This window comes from Heterocephalus glaber, unplaced genomic scaffold (genome assembly GCF_053883595.1).
Source record: "Heterocephalus glaber isolate CG9 unplaced genomic scaffold, H.glaber_assembly_v1.0 deba00001442, whole genome shotgun sequence".
Classification (NCBI taxonomy): Eukaryota; Metazoa; Chordata; class Mammalia; order Rodentia; family Bathyergidae; genus Heterocephalus; species Heterocephalus glaber.
Genome location: NW_028258296.1, coordinates 42,061,624 through 42,086,570, shown reverse-complemented (window position 1 = coordinate 42,086,570; position 24,947 = coordinate 42,061,624). Strand labels below are relative to the sequence as shown.

The 24,947-nt window shown below is 38.6% G+C and overlaps 1 protein-coding gene across 1 annotated transcript in view; it reads right to left on the bottom strand.

The window, feature by feature from the left end:
- Positions 1-12,286, bottom strand: part of Ntng1 (netrin G1) — a 327,676-nt gene extending 315,390 nt beyond the window's left edge. The window contains exons 1-2 of the mRNA XM_087213204.1: positions 11,984-12,286; positions 5,437-5,519 (exon numbers count right to left, since the gene is read on the bottom strand). Of these exons, the coding sequence (XP_087069330.1) occupies positions 5,437-5,496 (60 nt within the window). The 5' untranslated portion in view covers positions 5,497-5,519; positions 11,984-12,286. The remainder of the gene's footprint in view (positions 1-5,436; positions 5,520-11,983) is intronic.
- Positions 12,287-24,947: the final 12,661 nt, after the last annotated feature.

The window sequence follows — 24,947 nt, the reverse complement described above, 5'->3', positions numbered from 1 at the left end:
GCCCTGCATACTAGGCCAATGCAGCTTTAACCCCAAATCCAGTAATTCCTTTCCAATCAGATGGTTAGTCTTAAGTCTTCTAGAGACTCCACTGGGCTCTAGTGGAAAGTTTTGGGAAGTAAGTCTGTAAGCACCCAGATTTTAAAAGAAGGTAGTGTACTTTAGATTTGACACAACAGATAATAAGGAGCTACTGCAGGTTCCTTAATAAAGATTTACTTGATGTAGTGATAAATCAGAAAGACTGATCTCAGTGAAACTTAATTTATTACAAACATGAATTAAACTTTTCTAAGAAATGTCTAAATAATGAACTAATAACAATGAAGTGTTAATATTGAAAGAAGCAAAGATATTTTAAAAAAATTTCATTCTGGCATAATTAAGGGATAAATCAGTTCAAATGAAAGATGTCACTGTTAGTAATACTGCATTCATTTATTGAATTATGTTTCATATGAACAGAGTGTATTTTTAAGATTATTCAATTATTATATAAGTCAATGTCATTCCACTTTTTTGAAGAATTGATATTAATCTTTTGTCATTGAAAATGTAATCATTAGTCAAATTAACTTCTCAAAGGCCACCTGATAGCCACCAGATGGCAACTTCAGATGATGTCACATCAGAAATGCAAATTATGGAAAGCTGTGAGACTATGCAATCCCACCCATTCCCTCCATAGGTTCCTCTGAAATCAGAAAATATAAAGGCTTTCTAGTGCCTTTGTAAATTTCATTTGAATGTAATAAAATATGCTCTATCCACAATGCTTGCAGTAATTAAAGACTTTTTCCTTAATAGGAGTCTATCTAGAAATAGCCCAATATGGAATGATCATTAATAGACCCATTAAGATACCTGAATAAATGCCTATCAAGAGCACAGCACACACTAGTAAATTTCCTAAAGAAAATCCATTTTCATTTCAAATTCTGACATTTTATTTAGAAAAATTATGCCCTTTCTTCTAATTATTTCAGTAAATATAATGAGGGTATTGCTAACTACACCTTAGAGTACTTTATTTTCTCCATTTTTTAGTAATATGAGTCTCCTTGTAATTAAAGGCATGCTGCATTAATGATGCTGAAAGTCTCCAAGGGAAACATTTAATGTCCACCTCATAATATTATGCCAAAATTACATGCACAGAAGACTTTTTAATAATCTTTGTTTCCTAATTTGGTTTTGATTGGCTCTGAAATCCACGGCAGCACTCAAGGGCTCCCATTTCCACAGTCATCAGCACTTCTGCACCATAAATTGGACAAACCCACATGATTTCTCCCGTCTGTAGGCTCTTTTTCAAAGCTTCTATTTAACTTATCCAGAAGATTAGCTTCAGGCTGAAGATAATTGCCAATAATTTTGCCATTTTTAAGCCACTGGGGTGTTGCGTGGAGAGATGACAGCTAAGTGTGTCTAAACACAATGAACAAGTCAGAGCTTTGTGTTGTCGCTTCAGCTTTACACACAGGTTCAGATCATCCTACTTGGTCTTTACGCAAACTGAAACACATTGTTGTTGCTAGATCTGTGTTTTCTACAAAGCTGTGCTACCTGAAGCTTGCAATGTGGCTGAAAGGACGGGATTGCCACAAATACGCTGTCCCAGCCTGAACAGCAAAAATGGTTAGACTCTTCTCCCTTAACAAAAATAGAGATTTTTTTTCTTTAACTACTCTCAATTTAAAGGGAATATAATAAACTTAAAAGAAAATGTTTAGTTTACAAAACATGTAACTCATGTACATAAACATTTCTCTCTTTTGTATTCTCGTAAGTAGAAATGTCAGAATTTCTCCCAGAAAACTATTGTTTATAAATGCTTGTATAATTAAAATACAACTATTTTAAATTACATGACATTGAAGATTTGTTAAATATGTCATCTGGCTTAATAAGCAGAAATCTATTATTTAAAGAAACCATATGTTCATTTTCTCTAAATTTTTCACTTTAGATTAAAATGAGTTCAACGTTCATGAATAGTCCCTCGCAAACAATGATGGAGCACATGCAAAAAGCAGCAACACAGACTCATAATCCAATGCCAATGAACTTTAACTTTATATTAAATAAATTGGCTATAGGAATTACAGGACAGTAGGACATTCCCGTGGCCAAATTCCTCTCAGTGCTCAGAACTAAAATAGTCATAGCTAATAAGGGTGTCACTGGCTGAGCAAGTGAAACCATTTTGCAGCCCACATTTACATATAGGGGGTAAACAGTGATTATGCTTATCTGGCAGGTACCCTGATGTAATAGGCCATAACGACTCTGAGGGAGAAGGTTTGGATGCAGTGTCAAGGAGGAGAGCATGTCCAAGTCATAATAGAAGTGACTTTATGGAATCCCATTAGACCTTGGTCTAAGGAGCACCTAACAAGTCTGATATGACAGCCTTGTGTCAGGAACCCTTACAATAAATAATTTTATGGAAAATCCAAACTGCAGAGAGATGTGTTGGTATCTTAGGCCATTATCACTGACTTGGCACATAATATGCATACGTATAGTTCCCAAGTGTGTGATTTGAGGAGAGATTATTAAATCAGTTATGCCAATCATATCCATATTAAGGAATACAAATTAAGGATTGATAGGTAATATCTCACAAACCTCAAACTCTCTCTTGAAAAACTACTCTGCTCAAGTTAAATCCACCATGGCTTCTGAATATCTGCATCATATTAAGATGCTGGCTTTCAAGAGACTACTCTGTGGAGTTTCGTGTGAACATAAAAAGTATATATCTTACTGAACTTGAGCCCAGCGGAAGAAAATCATTTAAATTCTCTTTTCTCATGTGGTCTCTAGCACCACTTAGCCAGTGACTTCATAGGAATTAGCTTGTTTAAATACCTCAGATCATGTTCCCATGAAAGGCAAGCACGGGAAGTGCCATAATATACCCTTTCCTGCTTATGATGGAAGAAAGAAGCTTGCTAAAGATGCCCGCCAAGTAAACCTTTCAACATGACGGACAGGAGCAGTGCTGAGCAGGCATTCTCCAGCCACAGACTGAAACCAGAAGAGCTGTACACAGAAATCAGACCCTGAACACATCATACGGGGCCTGTGCAGGAAGAAACACCACCCTGAAAAAGGATATTTGCAATTTTACTTAGGCTATAAATTATTAAACAATTTCAGAAGTGGTATATTGTTACAAGTGTCATGTAAACTAATATATAGAGCTAGAGAGCTCTTAATAATACAAAGAGTTGGCCCAGAACTCTCTCTGCTATAAGGAGCAGAAGATTACGTAACCTCTCACCTGAATAGCAAATTCACTTCAGATTGGCAATGCAATCTAAAATTTGACCTTTCATGAGAAATTGTTAAAGACTTTATACAAACCAACAAATTTCCCTGCTCTTTTACAGATTTATTATAGTTTTACTAATATGTTTGAATAAACTCCTCAGGAAGCCTGTTGTTTCTAAAATGTAACTTCTTTGCAAAGCATATACCTGCTTCCAGAGAGAGCCAGGCCCTGTCTTTGAAATATTTAGTCTTTCAGGGCACTTTAGTCATAGTGACACCTAATAGCCAAGCTCTTTTTCTCACTCTCCACAAAATCAGGTTTAGACTATAATTCAAACCAGTCCCTAAAGGCACTTCCGAAAAATGGCAAGCCCTTAGCTTTTAGTTGAAAACACTCTTTATTGCTCAAAATTGTTTCCTGTTACAAAACCTTTTCTATAGTACTTGGTCTAAGATGATCTTAGGCTAATTTAACTCACTGGGGACTGTGAGCAGATGCTACTTTGATTAATAGTTTCACTATTCTGAAAATGCCAGGCCAGGTTCAAGATAAGAAAATCCAGTAAGAATACTGTTAAAATCTGCCATATGATTATATCTGTTATGTGAAGAAAAATGGGATCACAGACCTTGTGTCAAATAAAGACAACCCATAATAAAAAACAACAACACAAACCAAATGAACATGCTGTCTGGATTCTTTAGTATGTTAACTGACACCATTTCAATCGCCAGTCTCTTTACTAATACCCTACAGGCATATCATCAGCTGTGTCTCTAGTGGAAACGCAATGTGTCACCCAGTGCTGCTCCTTTTTCACCCAGGAAAAGACTTAATATATGCCAAGAGCAATGCATTTTGTAACTTTTCCTTATCAAAAAGAGAGTATCTGGGTCATTACTTTCCAGTGAATGTTTTCCACATTCCAATATTCCTTTTCATTCATTCCAATATTCCTCATATATGAGTATAAAGAAACCTTCAGAGTTAGTTTGCCATTGAATTTTACCTTAATGTAACATATTTGACTTAATCATATTCCCAATCTCTAATCTGAAATTAACCTTCAATTGAACTTTATATGTACCTCGGTTCACGAACTTAATTCTTGCCACAATTCTGGTTGCAAACCAAATTGGACAAGAACCAAATTAAATTCAATAGCTAGGTTCAATGTTGACTTTATGAGGAAATTTGATTCAGCTTTCTCCCAATTCGGTTTTGCCTAGAATTGTGGCAAGAATTAAGGGCATGAACCAAGGTACCACTGTATATATCCCCTGCCTCAGTGAAACTCTTAGTTTGCTGGGAAGCAGAAAGTTCCAGTGTATCAACTGTAATCCTAGATAGTGCAGTTCTAGATAGTCCATTGAGAATGAAGCTAGCCTGTTAACATAAATCTGCCACCTGCATGGGTTGAGTCCCACACTCACCACCTTGGAATGCATATGCAATTCAACCCCATTTGTATGAAATATTCTACTCGAAAGCATTGCCTCACCATTGCACAGAACGACTCAGGAGGGTCTCCACAGGTAATATTGGGAGGATCCAGTTTCACTTTCAGATATTTGGTCATGTCCGTGGATTCTGGCTGACAGGCCATGTAATCCCACATTTTCCCTTCTTCTGTGTAAATCTGAGTTTTACACACATCATAATGTCCCCATACCAAAGGGTAGGGCTGCATCACTGAGGACACTGTAACCCAAAGGGCATGAATGGACAGGAATCTTGACAAATACATCTCTAAATTCTTTGTAGTCTTCGTGGCTTATCTGTAATCTGCGTCTATTTTACATAAACATATATGTGTCTCTTTATGTAGGAAGGTCTGTATACTTTTAAAGAGAGAGAGGATGAGATTTCAAAAAGATTCCAAAACCAACATGAAGGATTTAGATATTGTGCATACTCAGGAATACTGACGACTTTGGTGGAAGCCTAACATACTTGTGTGCTAGGCAGCAACAACTTGCAGCTTTTTCTTCATCCTACAACATATCTATTAGATGCAGGTCTAGTTTGGTTTTTGCCAAAGAAGTCCAGTAGCAGATAGTTTAGCAAAGTGATGGCTCTCCCACTGTACATCCGATAACCCTGAGTGATCCTCAATGTTCACGGCTTTCAAGGGCTGTTCAGGCGCACTGACATACCAGTATCTGAAGCAGAAGGATGAGTGTCTGACAGTCCAGTGTCTGTTTCCCATCAATCATTCTGTTCTTCTGGCAGCAATATCCTTTTAAAAACAATAAGAGTAAGAGTTACTGTTCCACAATCAATGCATTACGAAATGTTTGATATGTTGACATTTTGGAGCTTTGATGTAATACAAAGCAAATTGGTGTAATGTGGCTAACCTTTACTCAGTTGCTTTGCTTATAATGAGCAAACCAGGAAAGTCATTCATGCTGGAGAGGATTTTGATAAGAAGTGTTTAACTCTTCCATAAAAAAAGACAAGATGCGTGTGTTCCAGGTGAGTTGCATGTTCCATTTCAAAAAGTGTGCTTCCGTCTTAACAGGGCAAACTGCTAGATTTAAATACTTCTTAATGATTGAGGTGCTAAAAAAATCTTTTAAGAGAACAATGGGAGAAATGAGGTTTTTATAAAAAAATAAGAATGACAAAGAAATGACAACTATTTGTATGCCTTTTTTTCGTGGCAAAGAGACCCTAAAAATCTCCAAATTTCTTGTACATTCCATTGCTTCTGTTTGCTAAAGTGAAAACTAGCTTTGTTGGTGTGAGCCTGTCCCTTTGGATTTCCTTATTATATTGGAAGACTTTAGCAACCTTTTGTTTAACCCCATTTACTGACAAAGACAACTTTCCTCTCTGAAAACAAAATTCAGAAGTAAAACCAAAGGAGCAAATCTTCTTTTAATAAGGATTTTCTATTTTCTTATATCTTTTTATAACCATTACACCTGCATTTGCAGTTACTTTCTCTCAACAGAAGAGAATTTGTCCCAAAGGCAAATATTATGGGCTGCTTTAAAAGTAAAAGCTCTGTAGTAAAATGCACAATTTAAAATGCACGTATAAAAATAGCTGAGGGTGAGTTAACAGGCCATGAAGCAGAATAATATGGCACTAATTCTAAGGGAAAATAAAAATTACCATTTAAAAGTCCTTATGGCAAACTGACAATGTAGTCTACATAGCTACAGACACAAATCATTGATGACTTTAATTGGCAACTTTTCTCTTTAGAGATCATTATTCAAATCTAAGTAAGGACTAATACTTGGAATCCAGATGTTTGGAAAAAGGTGTGTTTTCTTAATTATTTGGTTCATAATCATGCTCCAAATTATTAGCTACTTTTTAAATGGCTCGAAAAGGACGAAAAAGCCTGTAGCTCTGGAAAATTGCAATATAAATCCTTCAATTCACATTAAACAGTTTAAATATGGAAGTTCACTATCTTAAAACAATGTTATAAAAGGAATTCACTATATTTAAATAATGCACCATCTTAAAACGAACTAAGCCATAGAGACTATGAAATGCCAACAGATGGTTGAATTGTGTTTCCATAGCAAAGTAATTTATAATAATTGCTTTATGGATGCAAGTGCAATTTTCATTATATTCAATTCATAAAATGTTATCATACAGCTGCAATTTGTGATATTTTCTATTAGGAAAAGTGTTGAATATTTGAGTTCCTATGAAGCAATAATTAGTAGTGTGTCTAAACATGTATAAACTACAGATTTGAATCTTCCTCTTCCAGACTATATTGTGTTGAGCACATTTTGAAATCTTAAGCTAAAAAGAAAAAACTCATAGAGAAGCATGTGTTGTGGCTACTACAGCTTTCTGCTTTTTTCAGACTCATTAGTAATTTTAAGTTGATATTTTCAGCAACATCCAACACTCTGACAATTTATGATGCAGAAAGGTGTTAAAATGATATAAATCTATATTTTCTAGATGCATTTTTCAACTATGTTTATATTATAAGGGAAAACAAACACTTTTGGGGATGCAGGGAGTTGGCATTACAAATGAAGTAGTGTAAAACCTACTAGGTCAGAAATTGTTAACTTCAGTTCTTAGTTTCAAATACACTACAATTTATTTATTGAAAACAATATAATCGAAGACTTGGAACTGTTTTGAAATTGAAAGTAGGATGTGTTAACCTGTAATATTATTTTAAAAATATGACTTCAGGCATACATTGGAATGATCCCTGAGATTAGCCTTTACTTTTTAAAAAACAATATGATTCTCTTAAATCCACTTAATGTTGGTTATAGTTTCCTTAACCACATTTTGACTTACTGCAACTTTATAATAAAGAGTGACCATACATTTGTACCTGAAAAATTTGGACACTAAGGAAACATATATAAACCTATTCCTATCTCCTGACACAAGAGCAATCCCAATGTAACGAATTCTCATTAAGGTATACCAGAATTATAGTGATGGCCATTACACAGAATTATGGACTACACCACTGATCAAATTTAGAGAAATGACAAGGAAAAATGGAGAGGAGCGCAAGATATTTGAATATTAGGCAGTTGCAGGACTGTGCGACAGACATTCTTGACAAGAAGCAGCCAATTATAGCTTACATTTCTGGCACATAACCAGTTGTGATTAATAGTTTTGCATTACATTACAGACATATTATTAATGTATTAAAAATGTCAAGGTTTGGCAAGCACTAATATGGCATGGCTCAGTTAGTCTGGAGAATTTACATTTAATGAGCTCCCATTGACACAGAAAAAGATATTGACCACAGCATATTACAGATCAGGAGCAGAGGCTCACTAAACTATTCTCTAACATAATTATTTTATTTCATTGTGAGTTTTAATTTTGGAACATCACCTACTATGCATTCTTCATTTCAGGGTCTCCTCACTTTTCAGCGTCGCACATAGTATCCTTCAAAGAAAATCCTTTTAACTCCAAATTAGTAATAAATTAAATTATGGACTTCCCTGACATACAATAGAAAAAAAAGCTCTGTCTGTGAAAATCAAGAATTGGCTGCTGAAGTGTAATTATGGAGTTTTCAAAGGAAATAAAATGATACACAAACAATATTATTTACACTGCAACCTCTATTATCTAATGGCCCTGGTTCCCATCTGGCTTTGCATTCAACCAGGTTAAAATATCAATAGATTCTTAAAAGCTAGGTCATCAGAACAAACACCTAAGCAAACCGATTATGAGAAGGACAGGCAATGACATATGTTGAGACTTAATATACTAAACATATCCCTCCCGGCCCATAACTGAACTAATTGTCAAGTAATGTGGCTTTTGAATTTGTCTCAAGTGTCCAGATCACCTAAACAAGGGCAGCTTCAGAGGAGCTCTGGGCAGCCCCATCTCTGCTTCTTTAATTTGCCAAGCCTGGGGACTCATTGTAATCAAATAATGTCATCAGCTCTACTTGTGAACTCAAGTCCTTTTTGATTTAAAAAAAAAAAATACCCATTCAAATGTCACGTATACTCCATAGACCTCCGGCATATAAATTTTCAGAGCCAATGAAAAAATATAAAACTACTTCATGGCCCTCAACTTGCTAGATATTATTCTTCAGGGCTAAAATGGGCTATAAAATGGTTTTGCATAGATGGAATATACATTTTTCCAGGATTCTGAAGCTAATTCCCTTGCATCTTGGGTTATCTTTGTGAAAGACCTTTCACAGGCCCTTTCTGTCATGAGGAAGAAATAAAATTCCTCCCAAAATATTATATAGAAATAATAATGATTAAAATTATAGGCAATCATGCTCCAAAAGCAATTTCCAATTTTATCAAATAAGAGGAAAATACTGCCAGTAAATCTACTAACACTAGCTGGCTTTCAACATTCATTTTATTATATAATGTCACTGCGAGGTGGGGGTGATGGTAGTAGGCTACTTATTCCATAAATATTCAGCTCTTTGGGGGCACCTGAAATAGACACCTATTGACTCACTCTTTATAGACTTTAAGAATTTTATAAATATGCATGTTTCTGAATCAAAAGGAAAATTGACTGTAATCATACGCCATTGACAGAGAAATATAAAGAGGAAAAGATACACAAATTCTGTAACCTCCCAAAATTAGCACCTTCCAACACAGCCATAATAATAAGATTTATTACATGAGCTATTTTAACATATATTGAATACTTTTTTGCATATATTTATTTGCTGTGAAAAAGCATCTCTTATTCTTAATGGGAAACATAGGCTGCTGTGTTTTTGTTAACTATCTCTCAAAATACAAGGAGTTTAGCATATACTGCAACATCATTGGCATAGCTTACTCATTCTTGATTGGGTATTATGAGCAAGTGCCTATCAGGAGATTCTTAATAAAACAGGTAACACACTTTAGTATTTGAAAGATCTCTATTTTCACCAAGAGAAGACCAAAGAACAAAATCAGATGGCATATATTTTACAAATGTTTGGCAATTGGATAATACATAAAATTATTTCAAAATCAGTGAAGTCTAAAAGAAATCTGGTGTTTAATTGACCAAGGAACAACAAATGTTTCATTCTCATACAGGGATGTTTAGAGATCCAAGGTCTCAAACACACACCTGAGAAAATCTACAGCCACCTGAAGTTTTGGAACAAAACTCTGGGTCTGAAAATAAAATTAGTTTTGAAAGTATGCTAAAATCACTTACTGCTCTATAATACAATATAATCCTCTCCCTCTCTCATACACACACACACTTTTCAAAATATTAACGTATGACTGTTTTCCTAAGTTGTATGAAAATTTATTCCTTTGCCTGTGACTTGGTGCTTTTCTAACTTGAAAACGGTCTCCAAATCTGTACTTAGAAAACCTATCAACTAAATGTGTAATAACTTAACTTTTAAACACATTGCCTGATGCTTTTCAGAATAAAACTTTACCAGAACTCAAAACAAGTATTTGTACTAAATGCAAACATACAAAAGGAACTGCAGACTACATTAGCCTCTTCCTAAAAAGCTAACGTAAAGCATTGTAATCCACATGCTCAACCCGTGAAAGAAAACAAATCAAACCAAATCTTAATAGAAAAGAGCTTTTTGTCTAAATAAAATAAATTGCTCCTTTATAAAATTTGTAAGATTACTGCTCTTAAATCTTATAATAGGAAATATCAAATTAATAGACAGATATATGAAATCCCAAATGCCTTCATGTTTCTCTTTAAAGATTAAATATATTTGATTTCATGGCATCCAAAAAAGAAAATATATCCTTCTGTAGGTACGCTGGAATAATATCACATGTGAAACCCTTGGTGCATTTTTTCTTTGCATGCTGATCCACATGCAGAGATCTACATTTCATTTTAATGAAAAATTATAAGTCACTTATCCTCAAAAATAATATCGGCCACTTATTGATTCCGTCACAGCTTAGATTTAGTCAAGGGCCAGACAAATTCGAGGAGCCTTACCCTCCCCCAGAAAAGATTTCTGGAAAACTTTCCAGCAAACTTAACCCCAAACATACTGAAATAAACGATTTTGATGGAAAATCTTTTTTCATTTCTGCAAGATAAGAAAATTTTTAGCATTTTCAGCCACAGAATGAGGCCTTATTTCTAGAGCAAATTTACTGCCAGGTTCACGGAATGTTTAGTAGAATTCTAAATCTTACTCAGAATTTTCCATTTCAACCACTGACAAACTCTCAGGTTAAGGAGTGTCTCTATTATTCCTTGTGTAAAGACAAGAATGGGAGCGAGTGGGGGAACGAAAGCTTCTACTCTCTGAAGATCTATACCTGATGCAACGATAGGAACTCAACCTGAGATTTTTCCAAATAAAGTTGTCTTAAAACCCTCCTTAAAGGAATTTTCCTCCCTTCCCCTGTAAAATGACAACCTACTCAAGTGCACTTTGGCGGGGGGGGGGGGGGGGGGGGCTCAGGTGAGGTTACCAAAATAAACAGCAGAGGGCGCAGTTTCTTTTTTAATCTAAGTTTTCTCTTACATGAATTACTTAATTGGTTATTTTGGGCCCAATAATATTCGGTATTATTTATAATATCTATAGATATCCACAGATCCATACCAGAAAGCACGTCGGTGTCCCTAGCTCCCTCCTTCCTCTCATTAATGTGATGCCAGTATCTGAGAAAACATTCCAAACAGCATTCCTATACCAAGTCTCTCCCTCTTTCAATTTTCCTTTCTCCCCAGCTGCACAACGTGGGGTAGTAATGCTTTAATCTCGCACCAATAAAGGAGATTGAAAGCAAGGGACTTTATAAGCTCCGGGTGTAGCCAGCAGCTCCACAGGACTGGCAACAGGGCAAGTTTTTCACCAAAGCAGACAATTGTCCAGAGAAACAATAACAGTAATAACCCTCCCGCGCGTCTAGTGCGGCCAGGTGCGTAGGAGGCAGGGCGAGCGCGGGGTTGTGGGCAGCCGGGGCATCGAGGCACCGAGCGACCCAGCGCCCAGGCTCCGGGAACAACACGCGCGTAACCTGCTCGGAAAGCACCCCCGGGAAGACTCGTGTGTGGGTGCGGGCCGTGTGCGCGCAGAGGCTCCGCGCGCTGCTTCCTCAGGGCGCTTTCCAAAGTTCTTGCCCACCCGGGCTCGCCTCCCGCCCGCGGACCGCACTGGGGGGCGGGCGAGGGAGGGGAGGGCAGAGGAGAAGGGCTCGGACGCAGGGCGGGGGCCCGGGAGCCGACTGTACTTACCTTGCGGGCCGGGGTGCCCTTGCGCCCCCGGGAGCCGAGCCGTCGGAGCGGGGCGGCGGCCCAGTCCTGCCCTGCCCTGCCCAGCCCGGGGCGCCTCGGGCGGCGTCCGCGGCTGCGGAGCTGGTAGGCGACGAGCGGCAGGGCGGCAGCCGCTCCTGGAGCCTCCTCCCGCGGCGCGCGCGGAGCTGAGGGGTGGGTGCGTGGATCCCGCCGCCGCCGCCCCGGGGTCGCGATCGCACCCGGCCCACTGCCCAGAGGACTCCGCGGCCCCAGAACCCACGCTGGCCCGCCACGGGCGGCGGCTTAATTACCTTCGCCTCGGCGCGGGCTCCTCCTGCGCGTCGCCCCCTCTCGGAGCCCGCACCCAGAGGGGGAATTCCTTCCTGTTGACGTCCTCTTCCGAAATGCAAAAGATCAGTGACTTTGACAGGTAGACGAGGGGGAGGGAGGAGGGGTGGGCGGAGAGGAGGAGAGGATGCGAAAGGTGCCTCTCCCTCCAAAAATACGGAGAGGCTAACGAGGAAAGCGCAGCCTTCGGAGGTCTCGCCAGCCCGGTGCCGCTCGCCGGTTTTCCGCGCCTCCCCGCGCCGCCGCGTCTGCCACTTCTCGCCTTAAACTTTTACAGAGGGCTTTCCCCCTCTCTTTTCTCTTTCTCTTTCTTTCTTTAAGCTGCAGGACGATGTTCTGATTCCGAGGGATCAGAACCAGAACCGGCGGCCAGGCGGTTCTATCCCGCTTGGCGCCGCTTTCATTTTATTTCAGACGAAGCCGCGGAGCAGTCAGAAGGGCATAAATCAGGACAATTAGTACTGGCGCCCAGAGGCTCCTCCGGCGCCGATTCCGCCCGGGCTTCCTTCGCGCATTCCTCCACTCAAGTGAGAAATGTCTCTGCACATCGCGTTGATGGCTGCGAGACGCGACGCACCCCAAGTCCGTTTGATGAAATATACATGGCCCGCGACGCTCCGGGATTGCGGAGCCCGGGTTCCCAGCCCCCTCCCGCGGCCCCGGCCAGGACCCAGCTCCGAGCGCCCGCGAGCTCTCCGCAAACTTCGGGCGCGTCCAGCCTGGAGAGTGCGCGCGAGGGCCGGGAGAGGGAGACGCCGCGCAGCAGCCAGGGAAGCCGCAGCCCTAGGAGGGGTGGCCAGGACGCTCCGCTTAAAAAGCAGATCTTCTGCAACTGCCAGCAAGTGGAAGGACTGCAAACCTTATACTACCTGGAGACCTGGGCGCTCCGAGCGGTCCTAACTCCGTCCCGCTGCTGTTACTGCTGCCGCTGCCGCCGCTAAGCCTGACCTCGGGGCGCTGAGGCTGCGGGGCCGTCGTCCTCCTCGCCCGCCACGCGTCTTCGCCCCCCGAAGAGCGGCTTCCACCAACTCCCGGACCTCCCACTTGTGCCCCCGCCTGCCCACCCCTCGCTCCTCTGTCGCCTCCCCGAACGGTTCCCAAGCACGCCCCTCACTCCCAGCAGCGAACACCGCTGTGCTTCCCAATTAGCTTGCTCGGGCCGCGGTCCAGGGAGCCAGAAACTCCAGCCTCCCCTTTAGAAACTCATTGCGCCTTAGAAAGTTCAAGTTCTAGAGAGAGCTCACAGGCTTCCTGCCCTTTCTCCAAGGGGAGATAAACCCGGGGGCGGGGGTAATTCCCCAGCAAGGAGGACTCACCTGGGATCACTCCTAGCCACTGACAAAGGGCAAACAAAAAACAATCGGACTCAAATGGATGGGGAGAGCCTTTATTAGAAAGCCTATGGTGACAAAAACGTCCTGCAAAACGTTACAAATCCACACGCATCCCCACACCAGCCTGAAATTGAAGCTTTCTGTTTGTGTTTGTTTTGTTTCCTATAAGGTAAGGGGGCTGAACCCTAGAAGACAGGGGGGCACGTGCCCGGAAGTGAACCAAGGACAGGAGTGGCTCACAGTTTGACAAGAATTGCTTCTCTGTGGCCCAGGGACCTTGGGGATCAACTGAGGAGGGTGAATGTTCCAGTTCCACACTTTAGTGCTCTTAAATGAAAGTGGAGCTAGAAGTTCTGGGGCCTGTGGGAGGGCAGAAGCCGATTCCGCGTGGTCTGTGCAAAGCGGAGGGTGAGAAATGGCCCTGTGAACCGCTGCTCACTCACCACGTGCCCCATTTGGAAGGCTGCGAGGTGAGAGTCGTTGAGTCATATTCCTGTACTAGCTTGGGCTGGTGTTGGCAGAGGGTGCGTGGCCAAGATGGCTGTTGATTTGCCCCTGGAGCCAGGAGCCAGGAGCCAGGAGCCAGGAGCCAGGAGCAGCCCGGAAGCAGCGAGAAATTCCACTCACCCTAGGCTCCCCTCCACATTGGAGAGGCCACAGCCAGTCCTCCATGCTTTGGCTCTCTTAGTGCAGGAATCTGGGATTGCTGTTTTCTTCCTTCACACCTAGGTCTGTTGGCATTAACTTGCAAAACGAGTCACCCGCAGGCTCAAACTCCCAGCAGGGGTGCTTAACTGCCTGTGGCCTTTTTTACTTCTTCCTCTAGTCTCCAGGAACACCAGTCACCTAACTCTCCCTCCCAGGCCCGTCTCCGGGGCCTCTGTCTGTAGGCCTTCAGAAAGAACAACCCTGGGAGCCTTCTGGACACCTCCAACCCCACCCCTGGCCTAGGTGCAAAAATGTAGACACAACTCTCAGCTTTTCATCTCCCTCCTGCCTTTTACCATCCAGCTGTCATTCTGAGCTTTGTCAGATTCTTTTAGACCTGTCTCCAGTAAGAAGAAAACAAATATATGGGGAAATACTCAAATTTCTTTCTGGGATAAACAGAGGTATTACCTCCCAGTATCCTATGGCTCAGATTAAGTTCCCCACCTCTCTCAGGGCCTTAGAACTAACCCCCTGCTCTTCCTGTATCCTCCTTCACTTGCACAGTTCACTGGACTAGGAGGCAGCCAGCCGTTCCAAGTCTGAGATGGGAATGGAGACCCTTTCAGATTAGGTAACGTCTTGCACTCTAGGAACAGGAGAATCTTCCAGAAGTGATGTTTTCTTTCAGACATGTGCTCTGACATTTGCAGAGGCTTGGTAAATAACTAAACATGTGAATCTAAACTCTAGGAAGTATATCTGAGAGTTTTCAACATTAAAATCTTTCTCCTCCAGATCTTGTTCCCTCCTCTCCTCTTCTTGTTTCCTGTAACCATTGCTTGTATCCTCTCCTCCAGAGATGAAGTGGGAAGGGTATATTCCTGCAAAACAGCACTTCCGGGGGACCGGATCTACACCTACAAACTGACCATCCATGAGCTGACTTGTGCATACTAACCTAGCTCTCCTGAATATATCTCCACGTAGGTATTTATATAATAAACATCAAACAAGTTTATTTTAGACGTTTCATTGGTATCAGGGAAAATAATTTAGAGCATAGTAACTTTTATTTTTTGTCATATATATATGACATATATATATGTATATATCTTTGGAAAGAATGATTTTTCCATTTTTATTTAACCTTTCAACTCTACTTTTTTCTCTCTTCCTGCAGAGAACAGTTTGATCTTTCAGTTTTCTGGCTTCAGCTCTTGGCTGGTTTCCATGCATTCCTCATTCTTCAATTTAGATATCCATTTATTTGTAATCCTGTTAGATCTCTAACTGTCGTTCATTTTTCTAGGTTCTTAGCTCCCTAAAAATCTCTTTAGAGATTTGGCAACCTTGTTTAAATACTTGTAACTTCAATATGCATATTGGTAGTGATGGCGTATTTGCAATAGATCTAGCCCAAAATGACATGTGTCTCTTTGTAAATACTATAAACCAATTATCATAAAGCAGGTATAAGATAAATATTCATTGCAGGTGTGACTAATTTTTGCCCATTCTCAAGATTCACTTATAGCTTCCTAGGTCACAGGAAATAACTCCACCATATAAAATATAAGGCTGAAATATTCAAATCAAGATTGTCAGGTGTTTCAGACTGTGTTATTATTTATACGTACTTGGATGTCTCCCCAAAGCCTTCACTCAGAGGCAGAGCTGTGTGGATGAGATGGATTGTGGAGGTTCACAGCTAGCTTGTGTTGAGAGGCAGGACCTAGTCCAAAAAGGCTGGTCACTGGGAGCATGACCTGGAAGGGCATATCTCCCACCTAAGCTCCCCACTTCCCTGTCTGTTTCCTGGCTGTTAGGAGGGGAGCAGTTTTCCTCTCCAACCAGGCCTTTCTTCAAGCCAGCCAACTATCATCTAAAAATGTGAGCTAAAGGCTGGAGATGTAGCTCAGTGCCCCCACGCCTGCCTGGCAAGTGCTAGGTCCTAAGTTTGATCCCTGGTACCAAAAAAAAAAAAAAAGAAAAGTGAGCCAAAATAAACTTGTCCTCCTTTAAGTTGCAGGTGTCATGTATTGTGTCTCAGTGATGAGAAAAGTAAGACAGACCACTATAATAGGAAACCATAGACTGGGTTATAAACAAACAACAGAAATTATTTTCCATTTGCTGAAGGCTGAAAGGGCAAGATCAGGATGGCAAAATGGTCAGATTCTGGAGAAGACCATCTTTTGAGTTGCAGACAACTGACTACTCCCTAACTTCTAATATAGTAGAGGAAGGCCTAGTGAGCTCCCTGGGGTTCCTTTGATAAAAACACTAATCCCATTTTTGAGGGCTCCTCTCCCATAATTTAGTTACCACCCAAAGACCCTCTAACACTAACACATTGAAGGTTGGAATTTAAGGGTATGAATCAATGGTGGGAAGAAATATTTAGTCTGTAACAAGGGGCAAGTTCTATTTGGCTAATTATATACTATGTGGTAGATGTTTCCTGTAACCATTGCTTGTATCTGAATAGACAGACATATTCTTCCAAGCCACTGTAAAACCCTTAGCCCTCTCACACCTCCACTTTGTGCTTGGTGTATGTTTTATTACCGAACCGTTAGTGATGTAGTTTTGAAATTCCTTACCTGAAAGACATTTCTAATGCTTAACTATTTCAACATTTAAACCTCTAGCAAACCCTGAGCATCTGCTCTGTGCTCTATCACTAAACTATACTGGCATTTCCCTGCTTTTATTAGCTGCTGAAAGATGCTTTTCTTGAGGTTTAAGTACAAGCCTAAATGAAGTACCAATCATGCCCAGCATAGGGCAGTCTCATTTAGTCCTGTTCGGACTGGTAACTGACCCAAAGACATATTATTCAGTATTTTGTTAAAAAATCCATGACGTGTGTTTACAAAACATGGTGAATGTTTAAATAAAAACTGCAAGTTCATGAAAACATTGTAGTGTTCCTTCATCCACCTTTACAAGATCAGACATAGTGCAACCCTGGCTCTTTCCCAAAGTAAAAATCACCATGAATGTTTTGAATTGATTCAGGTCAATGAGGCAGCCATAACAGCATGACTAAAGACACCTGTGAAAGAGGATTTCCAGAACTGCTTCAGAAAGTGACAAAAACAATGGGACAAATGTGTTTGAAGTATAGGAGAATATTTTTAAATTTTTTATTATTATTTTGAGACAGGGTCTTCCTGTATAGTCCAGGCTGATCTCAAATTCACTGTGTAGCCCAGGCTGGCCTCAAACTTGGGGAAATCTTCCTGCCTCAGCCTCCTGATTGCTGGGAGTACAGGTGTGCAGCACCACACCTGGTTTATTCTCCCTTAAGGGAGAATATTTTGAGGGGAATCAATCACAATGTGACTTTACTGTAACAAATTTTTATTTAAACATTCAGCATAGTTTTAGTCATACTTTCAACTCTGTTACTAAATCTGAAACTTAGAGGACTAAATAATATAAACCATTGACAGTTAATGACTGATTCAGGAAACATGATTTCTAGCAAGCATATGCTTTCTAATACATGTGGCATTGTGTAAAATAGTTTGGAAGTAATAGATTTTAAAAACTCACAAAATGGAGTTTCTTTTAAAGAGAAAGCATGCTAACTCACAAAATGGGGCTTCTTTTAAAAAGAAAGCATGCTAACTCAAAACATGGTTAATCTTATTCAATATTTCATGTCTCTCCTATTCCAACCATAGGATTCTAAACTATTTGACAAAGAATAAGATTTTCTTAATTTTGTTTACCCTTTCTCATCCATAAGAAATTACTGTTTGATTTGTATGCTCTCAGAGTATATGATGCTAGATGTTTTTATCTAAATAATAAGTTTATCTAACTAATAAATTTTTAAATCATAATCCCCTGATTTTTTTTACCTATTTTCTTGAAAATTAGAACATGTAGGCAGTAGTCGTTTCACTGTTTGTCTTTCTTCTAATGTTGCAAAAAAGCATCCCACCAGTATCCATAAAGTTTGGATTCTATAGTCTGAAAAAACTCAGTAAGTTCCCATGTACTTATATTTTATTGTGCTTAGTTTGTCTGCCTATAATTATGAATTTATTTCTTGAAAAGAAGATATCATATCATTTATCTAGTGCGTTGGCTGAAAAAGTTCACTTTCAAAAATCAATAAAGTAAAGTTCTTCAAATGTAATTTTCATATTTTCAACTATACTAGAACAACCAAAAAGCAGTCTTTTAAATTGAGAAAAATAAGTGGAGGAAGACTGAGTAACATCCCTTTTCTAATTTAGAGATCTTACCATCAATTCCATCCCAATATATAGTCTTACAATTCAGTGAACATTGATAGAACTCAGTGCCACTGGGAACTTTCCTAGGTGCTGAGGAAAATGCCAAACTAAATCAGGGTGCTCACAATCATGTTGGAAAAGGAAAGCTGGACATGTAACAGTAATGTGCATATTTAATGTTACTAGAGATAGCTTAAGGAAAAATCGTTGCCATAGTCAAGTGTAGAGACTCATTTTATGCCCCAAAAATGGGGTAAATTTTCACAGAATTCTCTATTTGGCTGGCCATTCATCCAAACTAAAATGGAGCACTCTCTCTCTCTCTCTCTCTCTCTCTCTCTCTCTCTCTCTCTCGCCTGGGTAGGGAGTCCTGTACTGTTATATAAGTAGGAACCAAATGCAATAATGACTCACCTAAAATTTAGTGAATTACTGCAGCAAGAACATCAATGGCACAAGATATTCCAACAATAGGAAAGTGACATAGAGGAGTAATACAAGATCACAGGATGCCTTGCTTTGAGGTGTACTTTGCCTAGATACATCTTCCTGATTTTCTTGACTTGGTACTTCAAGATTTAGTTTGAGACTTACTGTTATAAAATTATTAGCTTGGGGTGGGTATTTAGCTCAGTGGTTCCGGCGCCTGCCTTGCAAGCACAAGGTCCCGAGTTCAATCCCCGGTACCAAAAAACAAAAAAAAATTATTAGCTTGACTGCTGTTTTTAGCCGCTCTATTGCTCCCATTCCTTTTGCTTCTGTATGAAATGGAAGTAGTGATTATAAGCTGGACATTGGCTTCTAGTTAGTAAAGCAGATTCATGCGAAGATGCCAAGTGGCCTTTACTTCCTAGCAGGCTGCCATCTTCTCTAGCAATATGGTTTTTTCTGCTACAGAAATGGCTAATTCTCTTAAATTCTGCCCCAATTTGTGAGGGAAAGGAATGAGGCATTACGAATTCTCTTCTCACTTCAGTAAGCCATGAATAAATTTGATTGTCATTTCTTTCAGCTTGGAAATCCCATAGAAAGTAACATAATTGTTAGTTTCCTACCATCTCATAAAATTATTTTTTGTTCATATCTCTCTTTCTTTTTCCTCTTCCTCAGGCATAACTTTAATATATTTTATTTGTTAGGGACTGCATTAAAAATAAGAAGAATGAGGCATTTCCTCCAGTTTACTATTGGAGAAGACAAACTTGCAAACAAATAATGTGATACTGGTGTAGAAACTGAGAAACCCACAGGGAGCAGGAAGGCCCCAAAGAAAAGATGTACAGTTTTCCTTGGGGCTCCTAGGCAAATCTGGGTAGATGAGGTGATAAATGCACCTCACCTCAAAAGATGAGTAAGTGCTTATTTAAAGGGAAAAAAAGACATTGTGACAAGAAAGCAAGTGAAGCAAAACTAGAAAGGTTCATATAATAATCTGAAGTCTAGAAGCCTATTTGACACTTACAAGTACTTTGGTATGTTATGACCCTATACAGATAGTCTTTTTGGTGAATAGAAGTATTTTCACATTGAAAAACTAACAGAATGGAGAGTAATAAAGACAAAGACAAAGAAAAGGAATTAGATTAGGACAAATGTCCTATTAGATTGGGACAAATGAACATGCTAATAATTGACCATTATTGACCTACCAAAAATGGCAACTTTGTCTCTCAACCTAACAGAATCAAGTACTCTCCATTTAGTTCTTGGTAATCTGTGTTGAAAAAAGAAATATTTAGGGCAGAAAATAATTTGTACTTTTCTCTATGCACTTTTGAAATACAGTATATGTATCTTTTGGGAGAACCCACATCTTCCTAATAAATATTGCACTCATACTGGTTTTAAAATTAGTTGGGTTTCCCTGATCAAGCACTGACTAAATAAGAATGTCATGGCAGAGAAGACTGAAGACCAGAAACCCAAGGTCCAAGTGTCTAAACAAGGACAAGAAATGCATGAACCATGCAGAGTTGAATAATTAGTAAGTATAAATGCCAGGTAGTTAAGGTTTAGACAGAAAGGACCAGGCTTCAATCATCCTTTTATACTTTGCATTTTGCTATTCTGTCATTTTTTTTATTCCAACCCTTGTTGAAGAAAAACTATTTGACAACAAGAAAGAATAAAATAGAAAATTATACTAAAAGTCAAGAAATTTAGAAATAATTGTACATAATGGAAGGAAATAGCAACACATTGATTATACCAGTAACCAAGTACTTTCTTATGTACAAACAGAATCCAAATTTCTTTTTTTTAACTAGGGATGATTAAGTAAGCTCTAACACAGTTTATGACCAAAAGGTCAGGAAGTACTATGTTGGAGGTGAGAAAAAAATGAATCATCTTTTAATTTCTTTTCCCTGCCCTCCTCACGTACTCCCACTGCCTGTTGCATTTATAAGCATCGGTTTTCTTGATATTCATGTAAAATGACTTCAGAAATCACCTGTTTCCTCAGCCACGGCCCTAAAACTCTATCTGTTCTCACTACTGTCAAAGCTAAGTTAAAATAAAGAAAGATGACTAGATGGTCAGTTATTATTTACAATGTATACATATATGTACATATACATACCTTTGTTATTGTCAGAATATTGCAATTATCCTTGTATTAAGAATTGATTGATTGGAAAGCTGGATGTTTTCAGCTTACTAAAGTATTTAGAAATATGACTTAGGACTTCAGCAACAGAAATGTTTAGCTTAAAAATCTATAACATGTTTAGATACTTCAAATGAATTTTTCAGAAAATCCCTTGAGACATAGTGCAAGTAGCACTGAACTAGGAGCAAAGAGACCAAGCCTGTGTTACAATACTTTCTTGTCATGTAAATTTGCATATATTATTTCACTTCTCTATGTCTTAACTAGCTCATCTAAAAGAAGAGAAGTTGAGCTTTGTGACTGTCCAGCAGTAGTTCTCAAAGTGAGCTTCATAGACTTCCTGTCTCAGAATGGCCTTTGTAACTTGCAAAAGGTGGGATCCCAGCCCCATCACACATTCACTGAGTCAGCATCCTCCCAGGTGATTCTTATTTAAGCATAATAAAGTTTGACTGTAACTAGCTTAAAGTTTGCTCCAGATTTTACATTTTGAATCCTGCTTCTAGGTTGAGATGAACTTAAATGAAAGCTAAGATAAAAATAAATCTATCTTTGATATTCTTGGATAATAAAATAGGATCTCTGATTTTTTAAAGGTTGTATATAAATTTCTATATATCTGAATTAAGTGGGATATAAGTTTGATTCCCTGAAAGATTAAATGGAATAAAAGCCAAGGACTTTGAAATCATATTGTAAAGACAGAAAGAAATCAAGCATTTGCCACATAATACAGTTAATATGTAACCATGATCACTGAGACCCAATTTCTGGAACATATGCTTAGTTATAAGCTGACATAATCTCTCCCAGAAATGTATTTTACTTGCCTGGTAAACACCAGTTCTCTGAAAACTACCAAAAAATCCAGTCATGAGATGTTAAAAGCTTTTGGATATTTTATTCAAGTTAATTATTTTCAAAATCAGTCAGTGATTACTGGACTTTATTTATCAGCACTAGCTACTAATATCTGTGGAAAATACCCTTGAAAATTATTACAATCAGATTTCCATAAGAGTCAGAACCCCTGAAACATTTCAGATTAAAAATTTATCAATAAAATTATATATGGCATATAATACATACATAACATGTTATATGCATATGCATACATAAATGTTTTCTGTGTATCCAAGTTGAAGCTACTGTGAAATAATGTATACTACATTAGTAAGTCTCCAGTGACCAGAACTCAAGTCCTTTATACAATGCTTAACAATTGGCCTTGGTTAACTGGCTTAACGTTTCTAAGCCCCCTATTCCTCAGCTGTAAAATGGGAATATGTTAAGTATTTTGTAAGATTGTAGTGAAGAATAAATATGGTTGGTAAAAACAAAATAATGCTTTGCAAATATTAGCCATTATTTACTTTCCATATTATAGGATTGCATCTTCTATTTATAATATATCAGCATAAATTCTGACATTTATTTACTTGCTTATTTAACACACAAGCATTTTAAGCCATCTATTATATTAATGCTGTATCTAGTATTCTGAAAAAAAAGATCCAAAAGTATAAGATGTAATGTCTACACTAAAGCATTTAAGTTTTACTTGAGAATTTTATAACAATATCACACAGTGTAAAGTTAAAAGCCGAAATGCAAATTTGAAAGACTAAAAATGAATACAGTTGATCTATTCCAAGATCAGAGAGCATTTGTTGAAGCAGATATGACACTGAGCTAGATGTTTTAGGATTTGATAGGTAAATAATGTAGGAAATTTCAACAGGAAGGAGACTGTAAATTCAAGGAAACCAGAAAAGGTGAGCCATTTTCAGGACATGGTGGGAGAATTGCAGTCACTGAAATTAAAATATCATATTTGGAAAATTATAGAAGTCCAAAAGTCAATGATCCTTGAATTCCCCAGGGAGAAGTTTGAAATATATCCAGAAGATAAATATGTAACAATTAAAGTTCCAAGCAGCGAAACCCCATGAATAATGTGATTTTAGTTTTTATAAATTTACCTGGAGAAAAGCTCTTAAAGAATCAAAGTGGAGAGATACTAGATACAGAGAGAGCAATCAGAAGGCTACTGTATGAAGCTAGGTAGACAGTGAGTTATTCTAAAATAGTAGTTGTTGAAATAGAAAAAGAAATGAGTATTCTGTACAGTGGTGGGATTTCTGGCAGAATTTATTTCTTAAATAATTTTAAGCAAACCGGTTCTTTTAAGAGTGAAAATAGTCTTAATATTTTCATTTTCATTCAAATGTTCAAAAATGCAAAAAATCCCACCAAATATTAATTGAATGTATTGTTTGTACGTTGTTCAGAAAGCTTGAGATTTGGTGATGAGAAAAAGAGATTCAGTTGATAAGCAAAGGATAGACTCTATAATAATAATTAATTAATTAATGATCTATTTTATTTGAATAAAAGAATAGAGTAGGATATGAGATATTGGAGTGATAAGTTGAGGGTGGATTACCATGTAAAATAGAGTGATCAGTGTAGACCTCTGAGAAGGTGGCACTGAGCAAAGGTTTCAAGAAGAAATTGAGCTGATTCCATAGAGGAGAGGAGGAAGAATATTCCAGTCAGAGATAATAATTACTTCAAAGACCTTGAGGCTTCCTAGCATGTTGGAAGAAGCTAGTGTGGCTAAAGATTTAGGACGTTTTGTTTTTTGTTTTTTGTTTTGTTTTGTTTGGTCTGGGGATTGAACTTGGATCCTTGAGCTTTTGAGGCAGGTGGCAGAACCACTGAGCTAAATCCCCAGGACAGATTTAGGACTGTTTTAAAAATTAATTTTATTGGTACATATTAGATATACATAAGATCATACTCATCGTAGGGGATTTGTACCTTTACATAATATATCTTGTTTATTTTGTTTGTTGTTTTTTGAGACAAGGTCTCCCTTTGTAGTTCAGGCTGGCTCTGAACTTACTTTGTAGCCCAGGCTGGCCTCGAACTTGTGGCAATCCTCCTGCCTTTGCCTCCCAGAGCGTTGGGATTACAGGCATGTGCCACCACGCCTGGCTTGTACATAATATATCTTGATTTTCTTTTTTTCCCAATACCCTTCCCTCTCTTTAACCTCTTTTCCTCTATTTACAAAAGCTTTGTTTCCATTTTTTCCTTCTATTCTTTTTTTCCTTTTCCCTTCCTTCCTTTCTCCCTCCTCCCTCCCTCATTGCCCTTCCCATTTGAACATTTTCTTCCTATTTAGGATTTTGTTTTTAAGATTTGACAGAAATGTACAGCAAATCTCTTTTTAAATTTGCTTAAGCAACTCCTTCAGGAATAATCCTATTTGTACTCAGCATGTGTTACATGAGCCTTTTGAGAAAAGTACATCTATGTCCCAAAGATTCAGAACACTATGGAGCATCCTCAATGCCATGTGATTATGTTTTCTACATTGATATCAGTTCATATTGTTATTTTATTAATTTATATAAACAGCTCATTTTTGAAATTTTCTGCAGTTTTCTTTTTTCTCCTTTTAAATTTGTACTACTCCCATTATCCAGAAAAAAAAATTTAGGCCATTTACAAGGATACATAAGTTATGACCCTCACCAAGAAGGAGAAAAAACAAGACAGAGTGGGGAATAAAGCTTAAAATACACATATAGTGTTCCTGTACCACTACTTTTCACCCAGGTTTGCTAATGGATAGTAAAGGGAATAATTATATAAATGAATAGACACTATCCATGGGATATTTTCAAACTAAGTATGCAGAAAAAGTATAAAATGTTTATTAAAATAAGATTATAGAAATTTTCCTAGGTATCTCCCCA